The sequence below is a fragment of the Phalacrocorax carbo genome, chromosome 20 (genome assembly GCF_963921805.1).
Source record: "Phalacrocorax carbo chromosome 20, bPhaCar2.1, whole genome shotgun sequence".
NCBI lineage: Eukaryota > Metazoa > Chordata > Aves > Suliformes > Phalacrocoracidae > Phalacrocorax > Phalacrocorax carbo.
Window position 1 is genome coordinate 9047970 of NC_087532.1, and position 20373 is coordinate 9068342.

The 20373-nt window shown below is 58.4% G+C and overlaps 2 protein-coding genes across 2 annotated transcripts; both read left to right on the forward strand.

Moving 5' to 3' along the window:
* Positions 1-9145: 9145 nt before the first annotated feature.
* On the forward strand, positions 9146-10034 carry LOC135316556 (coiled-coil domain-containing protein 81-like). Its single transcript, XM_064470157.1, has 3 exons — positions 9146-9298; positions 9564-9820; positions 9923-10034. Exons 1-3 carry the CDS (start codon positions 9154-9156, stop codon positions 10010-10012), a joined length of 492 nt encoding a protein of 163 aa, XP_064326227.1. The 5' UTR covers positions 9146-9153; the 3' UTR covers positions 10013-10034.
* A 5617-nt stretch (positions 10035-15651) lies between these two features.
* On the forward strand, positions 15652-20373 carry LOC135316624 (putative coiled-coil domain-containing protein 144C). Its single transcript, XM_064470579.1, has 7 exons — positions 15652-16082; positions 16309-16788; positions 17323-17475; positions 18431-18646; positions 19001-19233; positions 19887-20011; positions 20303-20373. The coding sequence occupies exons 1-7, from the start codon at positions 15933-15935 to the stop codon at positions 20371-20373; spliced, it is 1428 nt and encodes a 475-aa protein (XP_064326649.1). The 5' UTR covers positions 15652-15932.

A 20373-nucleotide genomic window follows, 5' to 3' on the forward strand; every position in this document is an offset into this window, starting at 1 on the left:
GACGCTCCTTTCCTAATGTCTATTGCCACCTTGTTGTATGTTGCGCTCTGCAAACCTGGGGACTTGAGAGTAGCTCAGCTCTCGAGCAGCTCTGGGAGCAGCTCCTTAGTGGGGGCTGCAGGGGACTCCATTGCCCCTTACTGAAACCACCGGCACCTTCTTATTTGCAGGCTTGTGTACAAAAGTGCCACGTCTGAAAAAGAACTGGCTGACAAGGCGGCCCAACGAGGTACCGTAACAACGCACCCATGCCATGTAGAGACGCAAGCGTGTCTTCCCCACATATGATGCCACCTCCCCGGGGCGAGAGGTTCTCCAAAGTGACCAGCACGTCCCAGCTCACCCCCTTTTCCAAATGGGGCCCCTAGGAAGGAAGCAGTGGGGCAGGAAGTGCTCAGGGAGCAGCGTGGCCCCGTGGGAAGGGAGGGCTGGGAAATAGTGGTCGTCGGGAAAGGGCCAAGACCGCCCTAGGAAGCCCGACGGCAAGGCCTGGGGGTCCAGGCCTGGCACTAGTAGCAGTCGCGTGCACAGATGGCACGTCTGTCTTGCGGGAAGCGACCCAGAGGTGCAGCTGTGAAGAGCTTCCTGGTCTTGTGCTTCCAGGGGCTCGTCCTGCTGAGCGCCTGCTCTCCCGAGGGCGTCTTTCTCCCGTCCGGACAGGGGGCCTTGGTCTGACGGGAGAGAAGAGGGGCAAGGCGGGGACTGCAGCAGGTAGCGTAAGGTGAGACTCTTCAGCCACCCCTGAGCGGCACGTGGCTCATGGCCGTCTCGTCCTGGCTTTGACTTGACTCCTGGCCTAGGCCTAGCTCCCGTGCAGAGCTGCCTTGTGCTGCCTGCGCGGGGCTGCTCCCTGAGCACCAGCTGAAGAACAGGCGCCTGCTGTTCTCGTACAAGCCCCGTGTGCGGTGTGTTTGCAGCGTGCTGCCGCCAATAGAGGGGACCCGTGCAGAGAAACGCAAGGAAGCCAGAGCGACGGACCGTCCTCAAGTCTGGCTGCCTCCTCTGGACAGTCGGCTGGGAGCAGCAGAGGTACGTGCTACAGGTGGACGTAATGATGGTGTCACGTGTAGGAAAACACGGCTCTGTGGAGAGGGTGTCCTCAAAGACAGCCGCGACACTGCGGACGTGTTCATCCCGTCACTCCTCCTGCCTCTGCCTTTCGGCCTGGCCAATGACCCCATCTGTTCACACCACGCTTGGCTTCCACGTGGACCCCACCTCCCGGTTCCCCCATCTCCTGCACCGGGGTCCCCGCCGGGGGCTTGCAGTCCCTGGCGTCTCTAGTGCTGCCCTGTCCAGGGGCGGGAGAGAGGTGTGACCTGGGCTCTAACGTTCCTCTTTGTCCCACCCAGGCCAAGAGTCAGTCCGAAATACTCCAGGTGAAGTGGTCTGACTTGTACGCGTGCTTGCCCTGGCCCAAAAGTAGCACGCAGGAGAGGGCCGAAGTACAGGCAGGACAGGAGGAAGTCATCTCCTGGGCCAAAAGGGATGGGGAGGAGATTTCTTACTGCCATCCCCGGGCAGAGAAGGGGAAGATACCGGCCCCTCCGCTGGAGACGCCACAGCCAGAGTAAGCGTGCGGCAGCTCCCGGCAAGGCTGGGGAGAGTCGAGCGGCAGAGACCGCCCGTCTGCGGGGTCAGGGGCCCGGTTTCCCCTGACACGGGCATGCCTGGGGTCAGCCCCGATGCCTGGTGTCCCTGGGCAGCCCCAGCCTGTGAGCAGGGGCCAGGGCAGGGTGTGAGAGGGAATTTGTCCCTGCTGTTGCAGCATCAGGTCACCACGAGCAAGGCAGGTCTTGGCAAAACTGGAGCGGTACAGATCCCGCCAGCAGGTGTGGAAGAGGAAGACAGAGCTCAACCGGCTGCAGGCAACAGTCCCGAAGGAGGTCCACTGGTAAATATCTCCAGGCATGGGAGGCATTTTCCTGGTGCACATTCTCCTCCCTTGCCCGGGCAGCGGCAGCTGGGAAGGACTGTCTGTACTGACAGCCGGGTGGCAGGAGAGCAGCGAGGTCCTGAGGCTGTGCCCCTGAGTTAGAGCTGCCTTCCAGCCCCAGGGAGATGTCCGCAGGCAGAACAGGGGCAGACGGGGACATGGCTTTCTTCCTCTGGGATTGGCTCTGCCTTTCCACCCCACAGACACTGTCCCTCCTCTGCCACGGCACCCACAGCCCGACACCTTGCCCGGAGGGCCCTACCTGTCCGCTGCCAGGTCTCAGCCCTGAGCTGCTGGGCCTGGTCCAGTGGAGCAGGGGGTGTCTCAGAGACCACAGCAAGCCTCCAGGACCAGGCCTGGCAGGCAGGAGGTCTCTGCCCTCCTCTCTCTACTTCCAACTGATGTCAACACGCTTTTGGTTCCCCCTCAGCGTCGGGAAGAAGATGGAGCTGCACGGCCTCAGAGAAAAGCACGAGGCCGGTGCGACAGCATACGGGACGTGTGCGCAGTACGGCCACGTCGCACCACGCAGACCTGCAGCCCGGCGTTGAGGAGCAGAGCCTGAGGGGCCCAGCAAGCCCCAAGCTTGTCCATCGTGTCAGACTCGAGCGAATGCGTGTTGGTGCTGGAGCTCCCGCTCTTGCTGCCAGCGCTGCCTGCTCTGCAGCAGCAGAGCCCTCAGCAGAGTGGGACCTTTCCAAACATTGCATTCCTCCTGGAGATGCCAAATAAAGACGCCAGGGTCACCAAGCCCTGCCTGGAAGGACATTCATTGGCAGGCCTTTGGAAAGGACGGGCAGCTCCTGATCCTGCGTGCTGGCCCATCCTCCTGCAAAAGCAGCCTGCGTGCACAGTGCCTCCCGTCGCCAGCACCCTCGGTGTGACCGTGCACAGGCAGCTCAGCCTGGTCTTGCCCAAAGTGGGAACTGGGCAGCACTGGAGGGGAGGAGGGGAGATGCGGGCGTGCAGGAAGGGGAGAGGAGGGGAGGGCAGTGCCCAGCAAGGTGGAGGGAGGGCGCCTGAGCACACGGGGATGGGGATTGAGGAGGACATCTAAGGGCGCCTGCAGGGAAAGAAGGCACTCTGAGCCTGCCAGGAGGGCAAGGGAGGGCACCCGAATGCCGCGGGTGGGACTGAAGGGGATGTGTGCATGAACCAAAGGGCCAGGGGAGTCTCAGAACCTGCAGCCAGGGTCACAGAGGAGATGCAAATGGGCACTGTGGGGAATGGAGGGGCTCTCAGTGCTCTGCAGTGCAAGGTCCTGCTGCTGGGAGGTCGTCAGACAGAGCTGTCTCTGGTGCACACCACCTTCATTTTTACATCCGCACCGCTCAACAAAAGCTTGTCAGGGGACAAGTCACAAGGCCCACGGCCTCACCGGCTCAGAGGATGGACCCAGCAGATTTTACAAGCCTGACTTGCTGTTCTTTTTCTTGTCCTGCTCCAACTGTTCTCTCATTCCTTTCTCTTCTCAAGGCTCAAGGGGTGGTCCTTCCCTCTGGGGGCTCTACTTGGCTCGCTCTTTTAAGGCTTTTGCTTTGAATAGAAGCACTTTTCTAGTGCTCCTGCGCCTTTCCAGCTTATCCATGCTGACCATGGAAGCATGTTGCTTGCAATACCTTGGGTGGTGCTTTCCACGTGTGACTTAACAATTGCCAAACTTCTTTTCAACACAGCCTTTCTAAACAGGCCATGGACTAGGCCCCCGACACCTGCACCGCTTGTTGCAGCAAGGCTGTTGCTGGCTGGGCTCTGTATTCATGGCCAAGCACAGGTCCCCGTGATTTTAAACCACCCCCGTTTTGGTGTGGTTTCTTGACATATCAGAGGCTTCCTGGGCTGAAGATGAAGCTTCACAATCTCATATCCCAAAGCTAAAGGAGACGTGCCTGTTCCGGTCAGCCTTTATTTCAGTGCTGATCATGTCAATGTGCTGGCAGTTTACCAGCAAGTAGCGTTGGCTTATCACTGTCAGGATCTTCTTATCGCCACCAGTCGGAACATAGCACAAGAGGAGAACCGCAGAGTCCCCAGAAACCTGGTGCTACACCCCACACGTGTGTAGAGGTACAGTTAAACCCTCCAGAGAACCCTGCTAATGATGTGCCACATCCCCAGCCATAGCACAAGCGTAGGGCTCCTCAGCCTTTCTGAGCTCTCTTTTGCCCTGCCACTGCTGCCGAGTTGACAGCTGAAGCTTTGTTGTGGGAGTTAAGAAGATGATTCCGATATTCCATCAACATGGAGAGGGACGGATAATAGCCTTTCTGCAAAGCAGACTGCCATGTCTGTCCCTGCAGTGCCATTTCAGACATGGTGTCTTTGCTGATGCCATGTGCTGATGCTGTGTGCTCCTCTTTTCCCACCAGCTCCACCTATCTCTACTCAGAGCTCCAGGGGCCTCCCCTGGGCAAGTGTGGTCAAGTTCAAGCACCCTGAGTTTGGCCTTTGTTCCTGTGGAATGCCTTGGGGTGCACAGAAAGGCACACCCAGGGGGGTTGTGGGTGCAGCAGAAGGAACGTGGAGCGGTCCAGGCTGCCCATGGGACTTGCAACATGCCAAAATGTACAAGAGTGGGCTGGACCTTTGACAGATAAGCAGGGGGCTGCAGGGTGCGCAAAAGGGCACACCGAGGGGGTTTTGGTGCACTGAAAGGCACATGGAGGGGTGCGAGGAGACCCCACAGGCACACCCAGGGGTCCAGGGTGCGCCCAGAGGCATGCTCAGGGGGACCAGCCACAGCAGAAAGCAAAGCAAGGGGAAGTGGCCAGTCCCAAAATGGACACCGGTGCCCTCAAAGGGACGCTCAGGGCTCCAGGGATGCAGAGAGGGGCACACTGACGGGCCCAGTGTACCCCCACAGCTCTCACCGAGAGCCCAGGAAGCACAAAAAGGCACATGGCGACGTGTCCAGCCACTCACCGTCTCTTGTGCTTCCTGGGAGCCTTGATGGCGAGAGCCTGCCATGGTGAGCCCGTCCGTCTCCCACACAGGTGAGTGCTGTGGGGAGCTGGGAGATGAGGACGGTGGGTGTGCAGAGCGTGCGGGGAGGTGGGTGCCTTGGAGAGGTGGCCTTGGGCAGCCTCTGGAGGTTCCTTCACGGGCTTTAGAAAGCCAGTTGCCTGATGGTCAAACATGCAAAATCTGGTTTCTTCCTTTGTGCGTGTCCCTTTCATCCTTTCTTTCCTCTGGCGGGCTTGCATCTTTGCAGTGTCCTCTCACACTTGATTAGAGGCCATTACGGCCTTGGGTTAGGTCTGCTGTAGCACTAACCCCGGATCTTGCTTTTTCTCTCCCAGTCACTGGTGAACATGAAACCGGATCTGCTGGGGATTCTCCCTGGATGTCTCCAGCTCTTCCGCCAAATTGAAACAAAGTCCAGGCTATCCCCTTGCAGGGCAACACCGCCCGATCGTGATGCTCTGAGAACAAGTATTAAACTGGTAGAACACACGCATGAACCTCTGTGAAAAACCTTTCCCTACGCCCGCCTCCCGTGCTTTCCCATCGCCGTCCCTCACGAGCTACCTCAGCATCGGGCTGAGCAAGGTTTTGTGGCTGGGACAGCAAAGCCCTTGGACACCTGCCCTTCCCCGGCTCCCCACGGAGGCGGGTCTCAGGGCACCTGGGGGGGCTGCAGGTGCCATCCCGGCTCTGGGGACCATGGCCAGGCCTGTGGGACTCTTCTCAGCCCAGCAGCGGTGCTGGGGGCCGGGCCGCCGGGGCAGCCAGGGCCGTTCCCTGCGCCCGCAGCCTGCACCCGGGCAGGGTGTTGGGGGAGGCCCAGTCCTGGTCGGGGCGGGATGGGGGTCTCCAGGGGATCTCCCTGGGGCTGGAGCAGCGCGGCCCTGCCTGGAGCTGCTCCCTCCTGCTGGGTTGGGGGCTTCGGGCCCGGGCAGGGTGGGGCTTCCATGGACACCAGCCGGGAAGGGGACCCGGCCTGGCCTGGGTGCGCCCGGGGCTCAGTGCGGGTGTGCAGGCCCCAGGGCACGCTGGGCGCTCTGGTCCCTCCCTTGCCACGTGGCGTGCTGGGAGCTGTGGCTTGGAGACGGACACGGCGTCTCCTGAGCCGTGCTCACCGGCGCCTCTGGGCTGCTTGGGAAGAGCTGGAGCTCAGGGGAAGGACGGACACGGCCTTGGCAAGGACTCGGCCCTCAGTGGCGCCAAATTCTCCCCAACACCCAGGCAGACGGGGCTAACGCCAGGCTGTGCAGAGACGGTCACCCGCTTCACTGAGCTGGGGTTTTTCTTCCCCTAAGAACACTGCAGGAGCAGAAAATATTCTGGGAGGAAATACAGGAGAGGCGTGCCCAAGGACTTTGCAAGCGGCAACGTCATTCACGATCCTTTTCCCAAAGAGATTGTGCTTTTATCGGAAACGTGCAAAACCCAACGAGTTTGAGTCGCAAGTAAGGAAGCAACCCAGCAGCCAGCGGGAAACAAGGCTGCCTGGGTCTGTTACGGGCTGTCATCAGCTCTAGGAGTAAAGCACGCTTCAGGGTGTCTGCAGGGAAACCAAGCGTGCTTTCCCCGAGCCTCGTCCCTCCTCGGAGCCTTGGTTGGAGGAAGCACTTGCTGGTCAATTGTAGCACAGAGATGGCCAGGCCCAAAGACTTGTGGCGAATGCAGTTAAACCCAGTTGGCGGCCGGTCACAAGCGGTGTCCCCAGGGCTCAGTGCTGGGGCCAGTTCTCTTTAATATCTTTACCAATGACCTGGATGAGGGGATCGAGTGCAGCCCCAGTAAGTTTGCAGAAGACACTGAATTGGGCAGGAGTGTTGGTATGCTGGAGGGTAGGAAGGGGCTGCAGAGGGACCTGGACGGGCTGGATCATTCGGCGAAGGCCAAGCGTATGCGATTCAACAAGGCCCAGTGCCGGGCCCTGCCCTTGGGTGACACCAACCCCAGGCAGCGCCCCAGGCCTGGGGCAGAGGGGCTGGGAAGTGCCCGGTGGAGAAGGCCCTGGGGGTGCTGGCTGACAGCCGGCTGGGCATGAGCCAGCAGTGCCCGGGTGGCCAAGGAGGCCACCAGCCCCCGGGCTTGTGTCAGCACTGCTGTGGCCAGCAGGAGCTGGGCAGGGATGGGGCCCCTGTGCTCGGCCCTGGGGAGGCCCCACCTCGAATGCTGGGCTCAGGTTTGGGCCCCTTGGGACAAGAAGGGCCTGGAGGGGCTGGAGCATGTCCAGAGAAGGGCAGCGGGGCTGGGGCAGGGTCTGGAGCACAAGTGTGCTGGGGGGCGGCTGAGGGAGCTGGGGGGGTTTAGCCTGGAGAAGAGGGGGCTGAGGGGAGCCCTTCTCGCTCTCTGCAACTGCCTGAGAGGGGCTGGAGTGAGGGGGGGGTCGGTCTCTGCTCCCAAGGAACAGGTGAGAGCACAAGAGGAAATGGCCTCAGGCTGCGTCGGGGGAGGTTTAGGTTGGATATCAGGGAACATGCCTTCACTGCAAGAGTGGTCAGGCCCTGGCACAGGCTGCCCAGAGAGGTGGGGGAGTCACCATCCCTGGGGGGGTTCAAAAATATATAGAGGTGGCACTTGGAGAAGTGGTTTAGGAGTCCTGGTAGCCTTGGGTTGGCGGTTGGACTTGATGATTTTAGAGGTCTTTTGCAGCCTTAATGATTCTGTGATTCTATTAGTTTCTTCACTTGCTCTCTACATTCAGGCTTCTTTTCATACCCACCTCAAAACAATTTTGAGCAACCTTTCCCAAAAGCATGTGGTCCCCTGCACCTAGACGGTCTCTGCTTGGGCTACCTGGGGACAAGGACGCCTGGGAATTTGGGGGAATTTTTAGTTCCAACTTGATTTTGTTCCCCCTTCAAGTCTCCTAATCTTGTCTCTCTGGCACGGTCTTGGTGTCCTTGTTCAGCAGCCCTTGTAGGCGACCCTTTGGGTCTGCCTGTGGAGAGGGCAGCGGGTGGGTGGGGAGAGCTGCCCCAGATGCCCTCTGTGGCAGGGGCTGTGCTCACCTGCAGCCCCTCTGACACGGGCCGTGGTCACAATGGGGCACACCCCCTCACCGGGACACCTTGCCTCTCCCCACGGCACCCAGCCCGCACTTCCCTGCCAGTCAGGGAGGAGCTCAGGTGTGGGGGGCTGCTTTGGCCACTGCTCTGCTCTTGGGAGCTGCTTTGCAGCCCGCAGGGGGAGGCGGAGGCAGGCAGTGCCACAGCGCCGGCGCTGTGTGGACAGGAGGAGCGGAGGGGCTCGGCCAGGAGGAGCTGCAGCCATGGAGTGGTTCTCCTCTGCCTTCCTCCATGCGCTGTCTCCTCACCTGGCGGATTTCACAAAGGAGGGTAGGTGCTGCCAGAAGGTCCCGTGCTCGAGGCTCGGAACTCGGAGACACCTTCCTGGCGTGGACTGGAGCCCGTCCTTGTGCCAAGCCTTCTCCCCTCTTTCTTTCAAGTACAGAGCTGTGTCCCCAGCACGGGACGCCTTCTCATGGGGACACAGCTAAAACTCGGCTCTGCAGGGCAGTTCCTGCATGGGTGGTGTGAGGGGGGAGGCGGTGGTGTAGGACGACGCCTGCACCTGCTGCCTTGGCAAGGCGCTGAGCTTATTGACGTCACGCGTGCCCTGTCTCGCTCTTCTTCCCCAGAGATGGCCAGCATTTGGGATAGCGTGTCGGAGTGCTATCGCCAAAAGCTGCTGCTGAACAAGGTGGGCTGCTTTCCTTGCTGTCCTCCAGACCCTGCTGTGTCCTGGCCCCTCCCCGGCCTTTAATTCCTCCCCGCAACGGCTTAGGAAGCAGAAAACATGCCCCAGAAGGATCCTGCTGAGGACAGCTTTGCCACAGAGCAACTTCTGAGTGGACGGAGAGAAAAAGCAAAGCCCCGCTTTGGACAAAGAAGAACGTGGGCTTTCTTCTTTGGAGGCTTCCCTAGGCCTGCTGGCAGGGTGTAATGAGCGGGCAGAGAGCCGGGGGCAGTGTCCAGGGCTTGGCCCTCCTCGGGCCCTCTCAGGCTCCGGGTGGTGTGTCCTGCTTGTCCTTCACCTTGCGTGGCCTGGGAAGAGGGTGGGAGGGTAAAGCGGAGGGAGAGGGGAACAAGGTGGAGGGCAAGGCTCTTCCCCAAAGCTTTCCAACGGGGCCCCACCTTGTCCCTGGCGACCACCGGGGTGGGCAGGCTAACAGAGAAGCCTTAGTGTGCCTCGACGCTCTTCTCCCACCGGAACAATTCCAACGGCTCTTTCTTTCTCACTCTCGTTGGCAGGCTGTCAGGCTAATGGGCATGGCCACCGTCTACATCAGGGAGGAGGACTTTTGTCATGGGAACAAGGCGAGTGTCAAGGTCCAGAAACCCATGTTCCACCTGGACAAGCCAGTTCTGCTGGAGAAGAAGCTCTGCTATGAGACCAGATCACGGCCCGGTAAGAAGAGACCTCCAGGGCTGGGCTTCCAAAGCCTTGAGTCAGAGCTGGCGTTTCCCTCCCGCTCCCCCTTGACAGGAGCAGTGGTCTGCGTGGGGACAGGGTGCTGGCCCCCAAAGGCAGGCCGGGCCGCTTGCTGCTGCGTGGGGAGTCGGTGGGGTGGGAGGAGGCTCGGTGGGCTCTTGATGGGTCGCGGTGCTGAGAGCTGATGTGAGCCTGCTGAAGGCTGAGCAAGTGACTTTGTTGCCGGGCGGTTTCTTTGCAGAGGACTTAGAAGTTGCAGAGCTGATCTACGCCGAGGTCGCCTTCTACCTCTCCATCCCCAAGAAAAAGGTCTTGAAGTGCGTCAAGGCTACCACAAATGTCATCGCGTGGGCCTTGACCGAAGGCAAGGACTTTGACTTTGTCTTCAAGAACTTTGGCATCCTGGTGTGCCGGGGAAGGAGAGTGGTCATGCGGTTCTTCGAAGACCTGCTGCGAGACGTGGACAAGACCGGCATCCTGGCAAACACTGCCCTGCGAGTGAGTCTGTTGTCTTTTCAGCGCTCCCTCTACCTCTCTTGCAGCCAGGTCGAAGCCATGACCTCGGGCACATTCACTCCCCTGCCTCTCTCCTTCTTGCAGAAGTCAAGCCTGAGGCCCTTGGTCATAGCCCGCAATGAGACAGCTGTTTTCCAGATGCCTCCTGGGGGGATCTTTGTGTTCCCACAGTGAGTATGTTTGCTTCTGTCGCCCCGGGCTGACCAAGCGAGCACCTTCTCAGCCCCTCTCTGGTGCAGCCGCCCAGAGGTGCCAAAGGCCGAGTTCCTGGGGCTGCTCTCCTCGGGAAGCTGCTGTGGAGTAGCTGTGCCCAAGGGGTGCTTCTCCGTGAAGTGCATGGCCACTCCTCGTCCTTTGGGAAGCGGGGTGTCGTCAAGTGGAGCACCAGGGGAGAGGGCCTGCTTACCTTCCCAGCCGTGTGGGGCGTGGAGAGGCAGTGAGGGGGACCCTTTCCCATAAAGCTTCCTCTGGTCCTCCCCTCTCCTTTGGGTGAGAATGAAATAGAGAAGCACCCAAACAAAACAAGCCCAAGGTGTCAGCATTTTCACGCGGAGTTTGCTGACGCTCCTTTCCTAATGTCTATTGCCACCTTGTTGTATGTTGTGCTCTGCAAACCTGGGGACTTGAGAGTAGCTCAGCTCTCGAGCAGCTCTGGGAGCAGCTCCTTAGTGGGGGCTGCAGGGGACTCCATTGCCCCTTACTGAAACCACCGGCACCTTCTTATTTGCAGGCTTGTGTACAAAAGTGCCACGTCTGAAAAAGAACTGGCTGACAAGGCGGCCCAACGAGGTACCGTAACAACGCACCCATGCCATGTAGAGACGCAAGCGTGTCTTCCCCACATATGATGCCACCTCCCCGGGGCGAGAGGTTCTCCAAAGTGACCAGCACGTCCCAGCTCACCCCCTTTTCCAAATGGGGCCCCTAGGAAGGAAGCAGTGGGGCAGGAAGTGCTCAGGGAGCAGCGTGGCCCCGTGGGAAGGGAGGGCTGGGAAATAGTGGTCGTCGGGAAAGGGCCAAGACCGCCCTAGGAAGCCCGACGGCAAGGCCTGGGGGTCCAGGCCTGGCACTAGTAGCAGTCGCGTGCACAGATGGCACGTCTGTCTTGCGGGAAGCGACCCAGAGGTGCAGCTGTGAAGAGCTTCCTGGTCTTGTGCTTCCAGGGGCTCGTCCTGCTGAGCGCCTGCTCTCCCGAGGGCGTCTTTCTCCCGTCCGGACAGGGGGCCTTGGTCTGACGGGAGAGAAGAGGGGCAAGGCGGGGACTGCAGCAGGTAGCGTAAGGTGAGACTCTTCAGCCACCCCTGAGCGGCACGTGGCTCATGGCCGTCTCGTCCTGGCTTTGACTTGACTCCTGGCCTAGGCCTAGCTCCCGTGCAGAGCTGCCTTGTGCTGCCTGCACGGGGCTGCTCCCTGAGCACCAGCTGAAGAACAGGCGCCTGCTGTTCTCGTACAAGCCCCGTGTGCGGTGTGTTTGCAGCGTGCTGCCGCCAATAGAGGGGACCCGTGCAGAGAAACGCAAGGAAGCCAGAGCGACGGACCGTCCTCAAGTCTGGCTGCCTCCTCTGGACAGTCGGCTGGGAGCAGCAGAGGTACGTGCTACAGGTGGACGTAATGATGGTGTCACGTGTAGGAAAACACGGCTCTGTGGAGAGGGTGTCCTCAAAGACAGCCGCGACACTGCGGACGTGTTCATCCCGTCACTCCTCCTGCCTCTGCCTTTCGGCCTGGCCAATGACCCCATCTGTTCACACCACGCTTGGCTTCCACGTGGACCCCACCTCCCGGTTCCCCCATCTCCCGCACCGGGGTCCCCGCCGGGGGCTTGCAGTCCCTGGCGTCTCTAGTGCTGCCCTGTCCAGGGGCGGGAGAGAGGTGTGACCTGGGCTCTAACGTTCCTCTTTGTCCCACCCAGGCCAAGAGTCAGTCCGAAATACTCCAGGTGAAGTGGTCTGACTTGTACGCGTGCTTGCCCTGGCCCAAAAGTAGCACGCAGGAGAGGGCCGAAGTACAGGCAGGACAGGAGGAAGTCATCTCCTGGGCCAAAAGGGAGGGGGAGGAGATTTCTTACTGCCATCCCCGGGCAGAGAAGGGGAAGATACCGGCCCCTCCGCTGGAGACGCCACAGCCAGAGTAAGCGTGCGGCAGCTCCCGGCAAGGCTGGGGGAGTCGAGCGGCAGAGACCGCCCGTCTGTGGGGTCAGGGGCCCGGTTTCCCCTGACACGGGCATGCCTGGGGTCAGCCCCGATGCCTGGTGTCCCTGGGCAGCCCCAGCCTGTGAGCAGGGGCCAGGGCAGGGTGTGAGAGGGAATTTGTCCCTGCTGTTGCAGCATCAGGTCACCACGAGCAAGGCAGGTCTTGGCAAAACTGGAGTGGTACAGATCCCGCCAGCAGGTGTGGAAGAGGAAGACAGAGCTCAACCGGCTGCAGGCAACAGTCCCGAAGGAGGTCCACTGGTAAATATCTCCAGGCATGGGAGGCATTTTCCTGGTGCACCTTTTCCTCCCTTGCCCGGGCAGCGGCAGCTGGGAAGGACTGTCTGTACTGACAGCCGGGTGGCAGGAGAGCAGCGAGGTCCTGAGGCTGTGCCCCTGAGTTAGAGCTGCCTTCCAGCCCCAGGGAGATGTCCGCAGGCAGAACAGGGGCAGACGGGGACATGGCTTTCTTCCTCTGGGATTGGCTCTGCCTTTCCACCCCACAGACACTGTCCCTCCTCTGCCACGGCACCCACAGCCGGACACCTTGCCCGGAGGGCCCTACCTGTCCGCTGCCAGGTCTCAGCCCTGAGCTGATGGGCCTGGTCCAGTGGAGCAGGGGGTGTCTCAGAGACCACAGCAAGCCTCCAGGACCAGGCCTGGCAGGCAGGCGGTCTCTGCCCTCCTCTCTCTACTTCCAACTGATGTCAACACGCTTTTGGTTCCCCCTCAGCGTCGGGAAGAAGATGGAGCTGCACGGCCTCAGAGAAAAGCACGAGGCCGGTGCGACAGCATACGGGACGTGTGCGCAGTACGGCCACGTCGCACCACGCAGACCTGCAGCCCGGCGTTGAGGAGCAGAGCCTGAGGGGCCCAGCAAGCCCCAAGCTTGTCCATCGTGTCAGACTCGAGCGAATGCGTGTTGGTGCTGGAGCTCCCGCTCTTGCTGCCAGCGCTGCCTGCTCTGCAGCAGCAGAGCCCTCAGCAGAGTGGGACCTTTCCAAACATTGCATTCCTCCTGGAGATGCCAAATAAAGACGCCAGGGTCACCAAGCCCTGCCTGGAAGGACATTCATTGGCCGGCCTTTGGAAAGGACGGGCAGCTCCTGATCCCGCGTGCTGGCCCATCCTCCTGCAAAAGCAGCCTGCGTGCACAGTGCCTCCCGTCGCCAGCACCCTCGGTGTGACCGTGCACAGGCAGCTCAGCCTGGTCTTGCCCAAAGTGGGAACTGGGCAGCACTGGAGGGGAGGAGGGGAGATGCGGGCGTGCAGGAAGGGGAGAGGAGGGGAGGGCAGTGCCCAGCAAGGTGGAGGGAGGGCGCCTGAGCACACGGGGATGGGGATTGAGGAGGACATCTAAGGGCGCCTGCAGGGAAAGAAGGCACTCTGAGCCTGCCAGGAGGGCAAGGGAGGGCACCCGAATGCCGCGGGTGGGACTGAAGGGGATGTGTGCATGAACCAAAGGGCCAGGGGAGTCTCAGAACCTGCAGCCAGGGTCACAGAGGAGATGCAAATGGGCACTGTGGGGAATGGAGGGGCTCTCAGTGCTCTGCAGTGCAAGGTCCTGCTGCTGGGAGGTCGTCAGACAGAGCTGTCTCTGGTGCACACCACCTTCATTTTTACATCCGCACCGTTCAACAAAAGCTTGTCAGGGGACAAGTCACAAGGCCCATGGCCTCACCGGCTCAGAGGATGGACCCAGCAGATTTTACAAGCCTGACTTGCTGTTCTTTTTCTTGTCCTGCTCCAACTGTTCTCTCATTCCTTTCCCTTCTCAAGGCTCAAGGGGTGGTCCTTCCCTCTGGGGGCTCTACTTGGCTCGCTCTTTTAAGGCTTTTGCTTTGAATAGAAGCACTTTTCTAGTGCTCCTGCGCCTTTCCAGCTTATCCATGCTGACCATGGAAGCATGTTGCTTGCAATATCTTGGGTGGTGCTTTCCACGTGTGACTTAACAATTGCCAAACTTCTTTTCAACACAGCCTTTCTAAACAGGCCATGGACTAGGCCCCCGACACCTGCACCGCTTGTTGCAGCAAGGCTGTTGCTGGCTGGGCTCTGTATTCATGGCCAAGCACAGGTCCCCGTGATTTTAAACCACCCCCGTTTTGGTGTGGTTTCTTGACATATCAGAGGCTTCCTGGGCTGAAGATGAAGCTTCACAATCTCATAGCCCAAAGCTAAAGGAGACGTGCCTCTTCCGGTCAGCCTTTATTTCAGTGCTGATCATGTCAATGTGCTGGCAGTTTACCAGCAAGTAGCGTTGGCTTATCACTGTCAGGATCTTCTTATCGCCACCAGTCGGAACATAGCACAAGAGGAGAACCGCAGAGTCCCCAGAAACCTGGTGCTACACCCCACACGTGTGTAGAGGTACAGTTAAACCCTCCAGAGAACCCTGCTAATGATGTGCCACATCCCCAGCCATAGCACAAGTGTAGGGCTCCTCAGCCTTTCTGAGCTCTCTTTTGCCCTGCCACTGCTGCCGAGTTGACAGCTGAAGCTTTGTTGTGGGAGTTAAGAAGATGATTCCGATATTCCATCAACATGGAGAGGGACGGATAATAGCCTTTCTGCAAAGCAGACTGCCATGTCTGTCCCTGCAGTGCCATTTCAGACATGGTGTCTTTGCTGATGCCATGTGCTGATGCTGTGTGCTCCTCTTTTCCCACCAGCTCCACCTATCTCTACTCAGAGCTCCAGGGGCCTCCCCTGGGCAAGTGTGGTCAAGTTCAAGCGCCCTGAGTTTGGCCTTTGTTCCTGTGGAATGCCTTGGGGTGCACAGAAAGGCACACCCAGGGGGGTTGTGGGTGCAGCAGAAGGAACATGGAGCGGTCCAGGCTGCCCATGGGACTTGCAACATGCCAAAATGTACAAGAGTGGGCTGGACCTTTGACAGATAAGCAGGGGGCTGCAGGGTGCGCAAAAGGGCACACCGAGGGGGTTTTGGTGCACTGAAAGGCACATGGAGGGGTGCGAGGAGACCCCACAGGCACACCCAGGGGTCCAGGGTGCGCCCAGAGGCATGCTCAGGGGGACCAGCCACAGCAGAAAGCAAAGCAAGGGGAAGTGGCCAGTCCCAAAATGGACACCGGTGCCCTCAAAGGGACGCTCAGGGCTCCAGGGATGCAGAGAGGGGCACACTGACGGGCCCAGTGTACCCCCACAGCTCACACCGAGAGCCCAGGAAGCACAAAAAGGCACATGGCGACGTGTCCAGCCACTCACTGTCTCTTGTGCTTCCCGGGAGCCTTGATGGCGAGAGCCTGCCATGGTGAGCCCATCCGTCTCCCACACAGGTGAGTGCTGTGGGGAGCTGGGAGATGAGGACGGTGGGTGTGCGGGGAGGTGGGTGCCTTGGAGAGGTGGCCTTTGGCAACCCTGTACCCCTGGACACAGCACACCTGGGGCTGTTTCCCTTGGCCACGTGGCCTGTGTGCACGCAGAGAGGTTCTGAGCACACGGGGCCCCTCTGCCCCTGGCCCCGCCCTGCCCCCAGCACCTTATGATGTCACTGAGCTGTTCGTGATGTCAGCACACACGGTCACTAGACCTGAGGTGCTGGCGCAGGCCCTGCACACACAGTACCGGGTGGTGCTGCTGCTGCTGGCGGTGCTGGTGGTGCTGCTGGCAGTGGCGGTTGCTGGAGGTGGTGCGTTGCTGCTGGCACTGCTGGTGGTGTCAGTGCTGCTGGTGGTGCTGCTGGAGCTGGTGGAGCTGGTGGTGCTGGTGGTGCTGGTGCTGGCTCAGCCCGTAGGCAGCTGCCCAGGCTCTGCCGCTCCTTGGGGCTCGGCTCCTCAGTTCGCAGCTGGCACCCGGCAGCGCCTGCCAAGTCCTGCTGGCCACCGCTCCCCAGGGAGAGGCGAGGCAAGGCAAGGCAGAGCACTGCCCGCTCCCGCTGGGCCATGAAGAGGTGGTGGTTCCTGCGGAGGAGGAGGGCGCAGGAGGGGCCCCCCGTGTCCTCCGGGAGTGGCGGTGGTGACCAGCTCCAGATGGAGGGCCGGGATGAGCTGCGTCCAGAAGCCGTCATGGAGAGCAAAAGCTCTGGAGGGCAGGTATGTAAAAACAACAATTTAATTTAGAGTCTTCGTTATAAGATTATCTTGCACGTTAATGCCAAGTAAGATTTTTCCACAAATAACGTCTAATGCAGTTGTTGAAAACTCTTTTATACTCTGACGTCACGTTGGTGACAGTCCTCGTCTGGTTATATGCAATGCTGCCACTATCTCCTGTTTTGTGCTGGTTTCCTAAGTTCTGTCAACCTGTGGTCTTGAACAGGCAGAAGATGTCAGAGCCCAAATGCTGAAGACGGCAGGGTTGGATTCATCCCTTTCCCACCCGAGCCCTGGAAGTCATCAGACATCAGAAAATGTCGATGTGCAAATGTTAATAAGAAAATGTGAGCAATGGCTTAGAGAGCATGAGCGCATATCTCAGGTGCTGCAAGATAACAAGAGCTTGTCTCAGCAGTTGAGCAAAGCTGAAAGAAAAGCTCGCAGGCTGGAGAAGGAAGTGGAGCAACTGAAGAAAGCCCTCTGGGAAAAGGCATTGGCTTTAGACATGACAGAAAGAGAATTACGTCAGGCCCAGAAGCAGGCAAAGGAGCGGCATGCTCTACACCTTGAGAAAGATCAAGAGAGAAAAGATGCCGTCAAGAAGGCAGAAGGGCTGCAGGAACAACTGGCCCAGCTCCAAAGTGAAAACCATTTACTCCGGCAGCAGCTGGGAGATGTAAACAAGAGCACCCAAATACGAATGGTGAGTGAGGCCTTTACACGCAAGGCTGACAGAGTAGGAAAAGAGGTGAGGTGGGCCCTGGCCCAAGAGTGACTCAAAGCAGACCACTTCCCAAGGCTCTCTGGTGCTTCTAAAGGTGGCAGGTATAAGCTATGTGCCTGGCAGTCCATCACTCGGGTTGCTTCTGGTTTGTCCTGGTTTGTGGGAACTGTGGAAGGTTCTTTCTCAAGGACCTGCTTATAGGCACATACGTACCTAGAACGGCTTTGGCATGCGTTGGTTTTCATGTGTGTAGCAGAAGAAGAGCCAAAAGGATGATACACAGAGTTGGCTATAGGAAGCCTCGCTCTGATCACTGGAGGAAGGGCTGCAGCCCACCCCACAGCACTTGCACTGGCGTCAATCCCGTCACATTTGAGCATTATCTTAAGACACAAGCAATACCCAACAAAGGCACCGTCTCAGCAGGTGTAAGAACTGGTAAAATTGAAAGTAAAACTACACGTTTGGGCTTCTTAACTCTTTCTTTGTACTCCTGTGTCATTGTTTCCCTAGAGAACAGTGGGACAGCTGCACAGAGAGCTCGCTGACGCTTGCCAGAAGCAGTGGATAGCAGAAACGTCACTGAAAGCGGCTACACGCCAATGTGATTACCTGAAGCAAGAAAACTCCCACTTGCAAGAGGACTTGCACAAGGCTAAAGCCGAGGTATACAAAGTCTGTAAACATGTCAGCACGAACGATGCTCTTCCTTTCCTTCAGTGGCCACACGAGAAGAAACAAATCTGGGAGCAAATCCAGGACAGATTTCTCTGGGGACCTTTTGAGCTTCAACATGATTAACAATTGTTTTCCAGGCTAGAGGGGGTGCTTTTAGCTCCTTTCTCCTCCCGCCTCCTCCCATCTCACCTTGAAAATCTTCAGGGAGCTCGTTTCAAGGCTGAGGGGCAGAGCAGTGGGTTGCGGGCAGCACCTGGGTGGGGAAGAACGAAGCAGCTCTGCTCTTTTGAGACTTGCTTCTGTTCCGACACCATCCAAAAGTTGTGGCCGTGCTGCGGTATCAGAAGCCACACGCTCCCAAATGTCTCTAGGCTTGGTTGGTTTGTTTGCAAGGTTTTTCTTCTCTTGGTCTCTGCACAAAGATGTTGCCTAGTTCCCTGGCGGTGGTGTTTTTGAGGAAGGAAAGCAACCTTTTGTTTGCCCTTGTCTTGTAAGCCAGGCTTCACCCTTCCTCTAAGTGAGGCCTTGAACCTCTTGCCTCTTCCCCCTGCACCGTCCCCCGCAGGCATTAGCACAGGGGGGGTGCCCATGAGGGGTAACGGGGCAGAAAAGGAGCACGATGAAGCCAAATGAAACGCTGTGAATGCGATGAAATGCAAAAGAGCCCCTTCACAGGCATGGGAGCTGTACGGTGCTGTAGAAGGAGCTGAGTGCCTTTGCCATGGTGCCTCTGGACAGGAGGGGTGGATGGGAGCTGGAGCAGCCTTGTCAGCAAGGGCTTGAAAGGCAAACTTAGTTCGAAAAAAAGCCAAGCGGCTTTTCCCTGGCTTGAGATACAATCTTGGTGGATTACAGCTCTGAGCTCCGTCCCTACATTTGATTGAGTTTCACAGAGATTTTAGACCCCTCTGCTTAAGGCAGCTTGTTTTCTCTCCGCATTCAGCTGTGCGACCTCTCCGCGCGGCTGGAACTGGAGTCCCAAAATGCTCTGCACCTCGAAGCTGCAAACCAGGAGCTGCAAGGGCTGGTGGCTCTTCTGCCACATCGCTTGGCCACTCCAGGGGTGGGTCATCCCCCAACAGCGCTTCATGGAGGAGAGTGTGAGCAGCGAGCGCAAGAAGAAACGAGAGAGAAGCAACATCTCGGGGAGCTTTTGCAGGTCAGTTTAGGTACCATTTGCCTCTGTAGTGGGCGTTGCGTTCATTTGTGGTTGTGGTCGCGGCTTTTAGGTGTTTTGCCTGGGGCACCTGGTTCTCTTTGTTAGTGTTGTGGGATTGGCTTTCCTATAGGGAAGCTGGGGATCTGCAAAAGGCTGCATCAAAGGGCTTCTGTGTGCGTCAGGGGAGCCATGTGCAGGAAAAATATGCAGCCTTTCCCTCATCCTCATTCGTACAGCCTTGTAGGCTGCTTTACACTAGCTTTCGTATGAAAACGGCAGAAGGAGCAGGTTGTTTGAGGTGGGTGGGCATTGTCTTTTTCTTCCCGTTCCCCAAAGTTGCATCTTCTGCTTTAGACTCAGGCAGCCGCTCAAGCCAAAACAGAAGAGGCCAACACCACTGACGCTTCTTGGAGAAAGCTGCTGGAGCAGAGAATGAAAGCTCAGGAATTGGACCTGGAGAGAGCACGGAGCCTGCAGGAGGCGACCGCACTGCAACTGGCGTTGGTGCAGGCAGAACTAAAAAGCTCCGAAAAGCGTTATTTGGCGGGCCGCAAAATTAGAAGCTGCCTCTCAAAGAAACTAAAAAAGTAAGTCCAAAGGTTTTCTTTGTTTCCTGTGTCATACAATATGACCCCTTTCGTCGCGGCTTTTCCATCCCACATCCCTTTCTTGCACCTGCTCAGCATGGTGTGTGCACCTTCAAGACAGCGTTCTTCTCCAAAGAGTACACCTTGGGCTCTGCCATTCCGGGGGCCTGTTTCCCTTTCTCTTTACTGGCCCTGAGGTAAGAAAACTGATGAGGCCTGTCTGGAGGATGGTTTTGTTAGTTTTCTTGTAAGAGTTTTCTGTAGCCACCTCCTCTTCCTGCAGGTAGGGTGCAGAGGAGGAGCTTCACTTCTGCTGCTCTTATCCTCCCACTTAGGAGAGGCACACTTGAAAAGGCAGAGGGGCCAGAACAGGAGCCAGTGAGGCAAAACTACTCCATTCAGCTGCCGTTATGACGGCGCACCTTCAGTTTGCGTTTATGCTGGGAGGAGGGGAAGAGCCCGAGTCCTTACTACCTCCTCGGAAAGGTCCTACAAAGCCCTAACACAGATTGCTTGGAAGCCTGAGAAGCAGTACATTTGGATGGCCCAGAAGTCTACGTGCATAAGTCCACCAGCGTACTGTCACACGTGGCGAACCACTTGGTGCCGATACGAGCAACAGTCGTCCTTACATGCTCCTGCCTTTTTTGCAGGGCTAATGAGACGCTGGCGGAAGCCAGTGCTGAGAGCCGTCAGGAGCAGCAGCGCAGACTCGTCAGTCGCAAGGCCAAGAGCCTGAGCCAGAGCAGGGGACAGAGCGGAAACCCATCGGGCTCAGGTAAGCAGCTCCAGATGCGATTCCAAAGCAGATGCCATTTGCGGGTTCTGCTGGGGTTTAGTAGTGGTGCGCAGCCTCTGGAGGTTCCTTCACGGGCTTTAGAAAGCCAGTTGCCTGATGGTCAAACATGCAAAATCTGGTTTCTTCCTTTGCGCGTGTCCCTTTCATCCTTCCTTTCCTCTGGCGGGCTTGCATCTTTGCAGTGTCCTCTCACACTTGATTAGAGGCCATTATGGCCTTGGGTTAGGTCTGCTGTAGCACTGACCCCGGATCTTGCTTTTTCTCTCCCAGTCACTGGTGAACATGAAACCGGATCTGCTGGGGATTCTCCCTGGATGTCTCCTGCTCTTCCGCCAAATTGA

Bases quoted from the DNA above. Each gene is read 5' to 3' on its own strand.
- LOC135316624 (XM_064470579.1), top strand. From the start codon at position 15,933: ATGAAGAGGTGGTGGTTCCTGCGGAGGAGGAGGGCGCAGGAGGGGCCC. The intron at 17,476-18,430 runs GTATACAAAGTC...CTCCGCATTCAG, and splicing joins TGCACAAGGCTAAAGCCGAG to CTGTGCGACCTCTCCGCGCG. The intron at 19,234-19,886 runs GTAAGTCCAAAG...CCTTTTTTGCAG, and splicing joins CTCTCAAAGAAACTAAAAAA to GGCTAATGAGACGCTGGCGG.
- LOC135316556 (XM_064470157.1), top strand. From the start codon at position 9,154: ATGGGCATGGCCACCGTCTACATCAGGGAGGAGGACTTTTGTCATGGG. The intron at 9,299-9,563 runs GTAAGAAGAGAC...GTTTCTTTGCAG, and splicing joins TGAGACCAGATCACGGCCCG to AGGACTTAGAAGTTGCAGAG. The intron at 9,821-9,922 runs GTGAGTCTGTTG...TCCTTCTTGCAG, and splicing joins TGGCAAACACTGCCCTGCGA to AAGTCAAGCCTGAGGCCCTT.